General features: G+C 45.8%; 1 protein-coding gene across 2 annotated transcripts in view; it reads left to right on the forward strand.

The window, feature by feature from the left end:
- Positions 1-4,272: 4,272 nt before the first annotated feature.
- Positions 4,273-10,295, forward strand: part of LOC119656495 (mothers against decapentaplegic homolog 4) — a 10,313-nt gene continuing 4,290 nt past the window's right edge. The window contains exons 1-2 of one of the 2 annotated variants that reach the window (XM_038062830.1): positions 4,273-4,651; positions 4,823-5,084. In XM_038062830.1, coding sequence (XP_037918758.1) covers positions 4,833-5,084 — 252 coding nt within the window. In that variant the 5' untranslated portion in view covers positions 4,273-4,651; positions 4,823-4,832. The remainder of the gene's footprint in view (positions 4,652-4,822; positions 5,085-10,295) is intronic. The other variant, XM_038062829.1, reaches the window with a different exon arrangement.

A 10,295-nucleotide genomic window follows, 5' to 3' on the forward strand; every position in this document is an offset into this window, starting at 1 on the left:
CGTCGTCCACCATCATCATCATCGTTAACGGCGCTACAACCGGTATTCGGTCTAGGCCTGCCTTAGTAAAGAACTCCAGACATGCCGGTTGTGCGTCGAATTCTACCAAATTGATGTGTCTTAAAGCTTCCTGGTGTTCTGGCTTATGCCATCGCTCCATCTGAGGCAGGAGCTGCACGTCTTCTTCTTCTACCATATACCCTTACAGACTTTCTGACCTGGATCATTCTCACCCATTGGATGAAGTGACCCGCCTATCGTAACCTATTGAGCCGGATCCTATCCACGACCAGACGGTCGTCGTATTTTATAATTTTATCGCTGTATTGGATGGAATCGGAATCGTGGATCCTCATGTAAAGGCTAAAAATTCCTCGGAGGATTCTTCTCTCAAACGCGGCCAAGAATTCGCAATTATTCTTGTTAAGAACCCCTAATAGAAGGAAATATCCCTGACACTAATATCACCAAGTCCACGGCACACGCCACCACCTTCACCCCCCGATTCCCATCAAACCGTCGATCCTCATCTCCTCCAACAGCTCGTTGGCGGCGTCGATTGCATCCCGGTTGTCTTCCGGTTTTACAGAGCGGAGCACTTTCGCCTTTGTGTCCTTGACTCACTTTCTACCCGTCTATCTTTCATCCCGCTCGTAGACAGTACTAACCGTCGCTTCTTAGCTGATTTCCGATAACCGACGTTATTCTCGGTCTCTGTGTCTGAAGGGTCCCCCGGCGTCAACAGTTTTGGTTTAGGAGTACTATGGCTGGTACTCGCTATACCCAGCTTAACAGCAGTGGATTCCATCACTACCTCTTCTTCTCTCGTGGGTTTGTTATTTTTATTTTTGTTAATTGAGTCCATGTCTCCCATATTTCCACTAGTGGCCCGGAAAAAATGTCCAACCTGGCTAGCCCGACCACCAGGGTAAGGGTCGTATTCGAAATTGAAGGTGCCCAAGGTATTCAGAGTTCGCATATCAAGCTCCTTGTTGGCCACACAGACTTTGGCATATGCTGTTCCACCTTGGCTTGGGGTCCTATTGGCACCTTAGCTGATTAAAGAAGATACATGATGGGGTGTCATATTGTCTTAGACGGTTGTCTTGAGAGTGATCCTTCTGCTTTTATCTGCCCTTACACATCGATCAGGGTCAACCTATTCAGTCTTACCAATTTGCTTGGGATAATAAATTATCTCATCATCATCATCAACGGCGCAACAACCGGTATCCGGTATAGGCCTATAATAATCGTTGGCGCAACAATCCATATTGGATCAGGGCCTTGAAGTGTGTTAGAGCACTTCACTCAAGACCGTAACGGTACACTACAGTGCACTGTAGGAGGCAATGTGGTCAGCATTGCGCTCGCCCGAGATTATTACCCTGATTTGAATCAGGTACTTATTCACAGCTGAGTCGACTGGTATCTGTCGTTAAATCACGATACAAATCTCACTGCCACCGGCGAGATCGGCTGAACGTATCGCCTGTATACAGACTCCAGGAAACCGGTCCCTGTTCATCGCATCTCTTGCAACGCTATTACATCAGCCTTACATAGGGACAGGGTATCGGCTAGCTGCTCAGCAGCATTCGGTCTGTACAGGGAGCACACCTTCCATGAGAAAATGCGCAAATCGTTAATCCGTTGTCGTTGCTGGGTTCGTCGTTGTAAAATCCATCCTGTCCGAGGCTCCTTCCGTGGCTTCGTAACATCGGTTTTTCATGTAGGTTTGTCAGCCCTACCCAACCCGCAACCTGGAGGACCAGCTGGTACATTTTGTCCCGTTTTTAGGCGCGGGAGACTTGCCTTCATCCTTCTCCGTCTGCAGTTTTTCATGAAGAAAGAACTCCCAACGATTACCACGTGGAGGTGGAGATATGGTTTGGTATTTGAGCTGTTGATGTTGATCCAGCAGGCCTTTCCCAGGTTTTATGCTCCATCGTGGGTACCAATCCACGTTTCGCCCTGTGACCTATACTAATCTTTGACTGCTGTGCTTCGATGGCCGAAATGACTTTTCTTCTGCTAGGAGGAAGAGTTCATTTACGAATGTTATACAAGCTGGCCATTGTATCCAGGTTGACAACCGTGATGAAGTGTTCTTTCCATCTCTTTAGTTGGCCCGCACCGTGGATGTGAAGTCGACCGTTAAGGCCATCGACAGATTTGTGACCACATGCAAGCTTTTTCGTGATGCGGTATACACTTCGAACATCGTTACGTTTTACGGCATATTCCGCTTCCCTGACTAGCGCAATAGCAAATTCCTTTTTGTCACAGCGCACATTACGCTGAATTTCCTGGAATTTCAGTTAGTATTGAATTTTGAGAGCGCCGCGCTCACCATCACTCGCAACAGTGAATAGAACCTTCAACACCCTCCTTTCATCGATCCGCTTCCATGATTCCATAGTCACTAGATCTTATGATGTCTCTTCGGCAGTGGCCAACGTTCAATGTAGCACCTGAGAAAAGACCGTTTTGGATGGTAGCCCAATGTTCATCGATATTCTCAGGCGGGTTACTTATTGTATTTGCCGTCCGATCAGCAAGATAGCTCCCCCACTGTCGGGGATCATACAAGCGGTCGATGTTGAACTTGAAGGAACACAGCTCCCCAATCCTGAAAGAAGTGGCGAACGCAACACAGAAGCAAACGTAAGCGACCATCAGATGGTAATCCGTTTCGAGGCCAATGTTAGCGCCTTTCTTGTTACGCACATCTACGAGGCAACTCCTAAATTTACTTCTGATCGCGAAGTGGTCGATCTGATTGCTCGTACGGTATCGGTCAGCTGAAACCCAACTGACCTTATGGACCCTTAACCATCAGAAATTACCTATTTTCAAATAGCTATGAAGCCAGGTCAGCTCCGCAAAAGCCATATATATCCAAAAGAACCCGAAGGAAAGGCTTCAATTTGCTCGGGAATACGTAAAGAGGCCCTCAGGGTTTTGGTTTGATTCTATTTTTGCAGACGAAAGTAAATACAACCTCTTTGGATGTGATGGAAGAGTGATTGTGTACAGAAAGCCATCACTGCATTGAGTTAGGAGAACGAAATATGGTTTCCACTGTGAAGCATGGCGGAGGTGGTTTTATGGTTTGGGGGTGTATGGCGGTGTCGGGGTTGGGAAATATAGTGCTAATCAAAGGGACCATAGACCAACGATACTGTATTAACATTTTAAAAGAAAATTTGCGTCCCAGTGCTATGAAACTCGAAATCGAACGAAGCTATAAATTTTATGAGGATAACGACCCAAAGCACACAGCTCACAACACAAAGCTTTGGCTTCTTTACAATTGCTCAAATGTTATTAAAACACCAGCCCAAAGCCCCGATCTCAACCTAATTGATCATGTATGGAGTATTTTGGAAAAAAGGCTAATAGACCGCCACTTCACTAATGTTAACCTAATGGAGGAGATCCTGAAGGAAGAGTGGCTGAAATTCGACGTAGCAACGACAAAAAATTTGGTGCAATCGATGCCACTATGATTAAAGAGAACTTATTCGTCGTAAGGGAAGAGCAATAAGATATTAACTTTTTTTATTGAATTAGATTATTGTACTTTTGTTTTATGTCGAATACTTTTTTGCTTTGAAATGGCTTACGAAGATAAAAATGGCCCCTTTTTGTTAATTTACTTTGTTTTTGTAATTCAAAAAAGTATTTTAATAAAAACTGAACTATTTTATGTTTCAAAATATCAAACATTATTTCTTTGTTGAATTTAATTTTTAATATTTTGTAGGATATTCGCAAGAGTGGTCACATGTCGAATAATTTTTTGGGCTGTGGTAGGTTTGACTGTAGGTTCCCAACGTTTTACATTGTAATCTGCGTTCTTTCAACATTAAATTCACATTTTTTTATAATAAAGTGGTTGAATTAAAGCGGCATCCATTCATATTAATAGCGTCTTTTCCATTTTAACTAAATATCGTTCTGATCACATGCGAATTTTCACTTTTTCGTCTTCTATAATCTCTCGTGCAATGCTTCAATAAATTCCTCCGCACTTGTGTTCCTTTTATAATTGTCATTTCCATATTTGTTGCACTACATATTACATAACAACAATGGGATCGAAGAGCATATTGCCGTTGAGAATGTGTTCATCTCCCATCGAATCTCATCGCTAAATTCCAAATGCATTTTTTCACACCCCTCGAGGAATTTCCCGCTCCCAGACGGGTTTCGTTCCCGGTCTGTTCCGCTCATTCGCATGCATAAGCAAACCGTGACATTGAACAAACTTTTGCAATGCATCCGCCATATTTGTATTGACTGACTGAGTAGTGTTGTGTACGGCGATAGATTCTCCGAATTAAGTTCGATTTAGTGAAACAATTCGCATCAATTGTGTCTTAGAAGTAAATCTCACGCTGTGCTACTTATCTGCGAACTTTGTATACCGTAGTTAGATAGGGCGGACTCGTAAATTGTCGCGTTATTCGCAAATCGTGCTGCCAAGGATTTTGCCCTCCAATATACTTCCCTTTTGTGCGTTGTGAGTACGTTATTTCGTTTGTGCTTATTTAGATAGTATCTCTCGGCGGTGCGGTGCCAGTGCGTCGAAAACGTGCAACTGAAGGGAGTTTCGGGGGTCCTGAAACGATTTTTCGAGAAAAAGGTGAGTTCATTGGCCGGCCGGCGGCCATATGTTCTGCAGCAGGCGCTGCTGCAGTGATTCAATGGAAATTCTTGGTAACAACAAAAACGAAGAATTTCGCAACGTTTTGTGGTTTAGTCATAGCAATTTCCGTTTGCACTTGAGTTGTTGACGTTCTTTTTCGTGTTGCAGGCCGCAGAGTATGAATGCTATTCCGCCACCGTCCACGGCTCCCACCTCGGCCGACGCATGCCTCAGCATCGTCCACTCTTTGATGTGCCATCGCCAGGGCGGCGAGAGCGAGGGATTTGCAAAACGTGCAATCGAATCGCTGGTGAAGAAGCTGAAGGAAAAGCGCGATGAATTGGACTCGCTGATAACCGCTATCACGACGAATGGCGCGCATCCGACGAAATGTGTCACGATTCAGAGGACGTTGGATGGCCGCTTGCAGGTAATTGGAATGAGGGAATGCGTACTTTTTGTCGCGGTTAGGGCAGTGTGAGGTTCAGGAATTTTAGTAAAGTCCAATGACCGCTGTTTTGGAGTGTACTGAGGTTGAGAGCGGCATGTCCTCTTGCCTGCCGGGGGGAATAAGTGAGTTTTCATTCAATCTAAAATCGCGCGATCGACTTGGATTCGCGGAATCTATTCTTATCACAGCTTTTCACCATGTTATGAAATCTATTGAAAATATCACGCGCTTTTTATGGATTTAATTTCTATTTCCGGCCCACGTTGGTGTAGGAGAAACTCTTGAATATCATCGTCGAATACTTGACAGTGGGAGCGCACAATTGCGAGTCAGAGCCTACAAATTCTAGCTTAAGTCTTCCGCCTCCCTTGTGGTATCCTTGCCAACCTCATCTTTTTAAATCTAGGCTAACTCAGAGTAGGGTCCGAGCGCTCAGATATAATTCGCCAAAAGGTTGGTAGTGTCCGGATAGCTGAGTGGTTAGAGCGCAAGGCTGTCGTAGGGAAGGTCGTGGTTCAAAAATCACTGGTGGCAGTGGAATTTGTATCGTGATTTGACGTCGGACACCAGTCGACTCAGCTGTGAATGAGTACCTGAGTCATCAGGGTAATAATCTCGGGCGAGCGCAATGCTGACGACATTGCCTCCTAGTGTACCGTTACGGTCTTGAATGAAGTGCTCTAACACACTTCAAGGCCCTGATCCAACATGGATTGTTGCGCCAACGATTATTATTATTATTATTATTAAAAGGTTGATGGCGAAGACTATGGGGCTGGATAAGCGTGATCGTTTTATCTTGCCACAAGGGATCGCGAAAGAACGTTTCAATAACCCAGCAAAGAGCTTCAGTGAACTCGAAGCAGGATGCACCTAATGAAATTGGTTAAATCGAATGAAGGCCCTGGGGATTTGTAGTGAGCACCGCCGTGTCTTTTTCGGACATGTAAATAGCCGAGCGGAAGCACATCACCTAAGAATTTTCTACGATGAGATTTCGTGGCTCCCTGGCAAATTCTGATCTTGGCGCCTTCCTCGCGGTTCTGGTGCTCCCCGTCGGCTTCACTGATCAACCAGGCAGTATAGGTTCCAAAGTGTTTGACTTCTGCAACGATAAGTCGTGTGTCTACCTCTTAAAGGTACGACCGCATCTACGCGACGCGACCCGTCCGCAAACTGTACTGCCTGACTGAATGGCACGCGACACTGCAAAATATTCTCTGCCAGGCAACTCGTCTACGTTGCGTCGCTAGGCTGAATGTCGAACCGCGCAGTGTCGCTGAAGTGTGTATTGTTTCCTTCAAAATCATATAAAGATATTTTGACAGGCTGTGCAGTTTGTGGACGGGTCGCCTTGCGTAGATGCGGTCCTGCCTTCAGTTCAAGAAACCTCTTGCCATCCAGTCCCTGCTCCGGTCGAGCTCTATCTTAACAGTAAGAACCCGAACGTAATGCACAACACGGCTCAATCAGACATTCTCAGCATCGCTCTGGCAATGTTGTCTGGAGAGCGCTTTCTTGGGTCTGCATGAAGTTGTTGACGAATCTCATCCCAGCTGAAAAAAATGGTGTCAGCATCGTCCACAACCCCTTGCAAAATAGACAGTCAAGGGATCATTCTTGCCCAATGCGGATAAAACTGAAAACATTCTGGGTAAGGAAATAGTCAGTCTCATCTTGCTTTCGATTTAGCCACGCACCGAATTTGCCATGAGCAGTGTAGTCTATATGCCTCTTGAACCATCGCTTGTACATAACCTTACGTTCCTTAGCAAGAGAGAAACGGGAACCACCATTACGGCCGGTTCATAGACAGTGCGATGGTCAGTCACTACCCGCAACGCTCTTCGTCTCTACACTGTCCCAAGGCGTGTACGATACCCCTTGCCTAGACTATCATGTCATATCTCCGCGTCGTAGAAGCAGACTGGATTGCACTCCTTAGAATTCAAAGGGTTTAAACAGATCGATCGGACATGAAGGACTTGGTGGTTTAAAATGAGAACCTTCGCCGTAAGCATAAATCTCCGTCTTCTTCGGACAGTTCCTGTCAGTTAGGGCTTAAGAATACACTCGTAGTCTTCCCTGCTTATCGTAAGAGGCGACTATAAGGGCAACATTTGTGAGCTAACAACCTGCAAATTTTGAAATTTTATTGCTAGCGAAACGTCAGCAACCCCTCGGATAAGAACTGATCTCATGGCTACGACCGTTGGCTTTCGAAAACTGAGTATTTGGTTGGTTGGATTGGTTTCTGGAATGTGCGAACGCTCCTCGACAACGGAGTCGGGGTCCTCAGAATGTTCGCTTTCGCCAATTCAAGAGAAAATTCCAACGATATAAGTTGGACATTCTGAGCCTCACCTTTTCTCCATCTTGTTACATTTAGAACAATGTGCTTTGTGTTGCAGACGGTATCGGGTTGTTTCTGCAAGTTACGCTCTCTTGATCTGGGAATCAGTTTCTGACAGACTTCTGACTGCAAAATTCCTAACTGGTGTAAGTTAAGGAACATTTCAATTGTACAGTGCTATGTGCCAACGGAGACTTCCAGTACAGTGGCGAAGGATGCTCTTTACACGTAGTGCAGGAGAGGCCAAATGTGAAATTGTTAACATGATGGGTGATCTAAATGCCAAGTTGGGCTCAGACATATGTTGGGCTTGGTGACTGTAATGGTAATGGTGGGAGGTTCGTTGACTTTTGCAACTTTGACGGCCTCGTCATTAATGGCACACTGATCAAGCACGGCCAACTGGCCGACACCGTACGATCAGATCGACTAGTTGGCGATCGGCAGTAGATTTGGAAGTTTTTTTGGATGTGCCTAACAAGAAAATCGTGACATCGGCCTCGAAAGGAATCACCATCTGATGGTCGCCTACGTTTACCATTTCTCGCAGGGGTTTTTGTGTCCTGTCTGCGTCGTATCATCTGAATACACTGGCCTGATATAATGACAAATGAAGGGCAGCGCACAGGCCTGGCATTCGTATGCAATGTGATCGGAAGGCGGAAGTGACAGTGGATAGGCTACACATTAAGGAAGGACGATAAATTCATTCCTGGCTACGCTATGCAATGGAATCCACTTTTCCAGGATGGCCGCCGGTTGGGTCATTCCAAAGGCAGTTGTCGTAGACTGGTGGAGGAGTGCGGCCGTCTCAGGAAATCCTGGGGGATTTGAAGTGCATTTCAAATAACCGCGGGCGATAACGCATAGGTGTGGTTGACCTCATCAAGTGGTAAATGGCAACCATATATGTATGCTTTTCGAGAGCCATCCCGGGTCGTATGGAACCAGTTAACCTGCGGTGAAGTTTCGCGGCAAGAGTCAATTCAAATGAATTGCAGACTCGGGTCTGATCGCCTTCCTCGAGTACGTGGGTGCGGCACTCCCCAGCGTTTTGACTCGAATCAGCATGGTGCGGAGAACCGCAACGAAACCGCTTTGCTTACAACACAACACATTAAGTTCCATTCATACGATCCAGCAGTTAGCGTGTCCATCACTTAACGTATCAGACACAAAAGAATTTCGCAGAAGGCGTTCCGGAACCGCACAGTCATTACAAAAGTCAGAATTCTGGCAAAAGATATTTTTCCCCGAGCTGAAAGGTATCCCAGTAGGGACAATCTATATCAAATTATATCTCTTAAGAATTAAAGCATTCAACCATCGAACTGTTGGGAGAGCTTACCAACAGTTCCTCCATCATCAAGTTCCATTCCGACTTAGGTAATCAAATGCGCCTTTCAAATGAAGATTCCAAAGATGTATTTGTTAGCACAAAGGATAACAAAGTTGTTCATATGCATTAAGGTTTCGTTGGTGGATCTGCCAGTTCGAAAGTCGTACTGCCTTTCAGCTGGACCATAATTCTCTCCAGGATCTTGCCGAATGCCCGGAGAAGAGATATGGCCCTGTGTGACAGAAAATTATTCTTATCCTTCCCTGGTGATTTGTGGAGCACAATCGCCTTGTTAGTCTTCCAGAAAGCAGGGGAATAGCCCTCTCGTGGCAACATTTATCCAGACACTAGTTTAGATAGAGCTGCACGTGAATCTTCGCACAGCGAGTATCTCATGCAACACTGAGGATTCCAGTCGCGTATGGTTTCGCATGAAGCGTACAAAGATAGGTTCGGGGCGTTCAACGTTTGCTTGAAGGAGGGCATTTTTCCTTGTCGCTGGAAGGTGGCGAGAGATCCTGAGCTCTCGTTTGCAGATCGACCGCTGTGTTCCTTAACACGGCCGGGAAAGTGCTTGAAAAGCTCATAAGGAGTAGACTCTCTTAAGCGATCCAGGTTTAGAGAAGGGATATCCACGGTGGATGCTGTTGACCCGAGGCACACAGCCGCCAATCTCGACGGATAGTGCTCCTCGCAGGATGTCAGAGATGCCTTCAATTTCGTAAGATGGAGCTCATACCTAGTTATCTCTTGCGGATATTGAGAGATTTCCTGAAAGAACGCTCTTTGCCCTATGAGACGTTAGAGTGCCAGAGGAGGATGGAGATTACGTCGGGAGTAGCACAGGGATCCATCCTAGAGTCGGACCTCTGGAATGCTTATTACGATAGCCTGCTAAGACTCGACATGCCAGAAATGTCGCGTCTGGTCGGTTATGCAGACGACGTTGTGGCACTTGCTGTCGGACGTACTGATAAACAGGCACGCAAAGCAGACTTGGCATATTGATGCGACGATTAAGCGGATGAATAACTACTCATACTTCCAGCCCTACTCCAAAAAATGGTAAAAACCATCCTGAGTGGACGGAGAGGAACAAGAGGGGAAAGCTGTTCCAAAAACGGAAAAACTTAATTTGAACCTGAAGGTCCGCCCACAAATATTGAAGCCCCATCGAATTGTTCCGACGACACGCGCTTGTTTGCTAGCAAGGCTAGGGATTGTAAGGGTTTAGGAGTCCTTGAACACTCAGCCCCTCAGGTGTTATTTGACAAAACTTAACGTGTCCTTGAGCTGATGCGTGCGTTCGCACAGGAACCTGAAAATCAAACAAAGATGGGACATCACGTGTGCTTTTTAGATGTAAACGCGCGAGCTAAATAATAATCGTTGGCGCAACAATCCATATTGGATCAGAGCCTTGAAGTGTGTTAGAGCATTTCATTCAAGACCGTAACGGAACCCTACAGTAACACTGTAGGAGGCAATGTGATCAGCA

This window comes from Hermetia illucens, chromosome 5, assembly GCF_905115235.1.
Source record: "Hermetia illucens chromosome 5, iHerIll2.2.curated.20191125, whole genome shotgun sequence".
In the NCBI taxonomy this organism is placed as follows: Eukaryota; Metazoa; Arthropoda; class Insecta; order Diptera; family Stratiomyidae; genus Hermetia; species Hermetia illucens.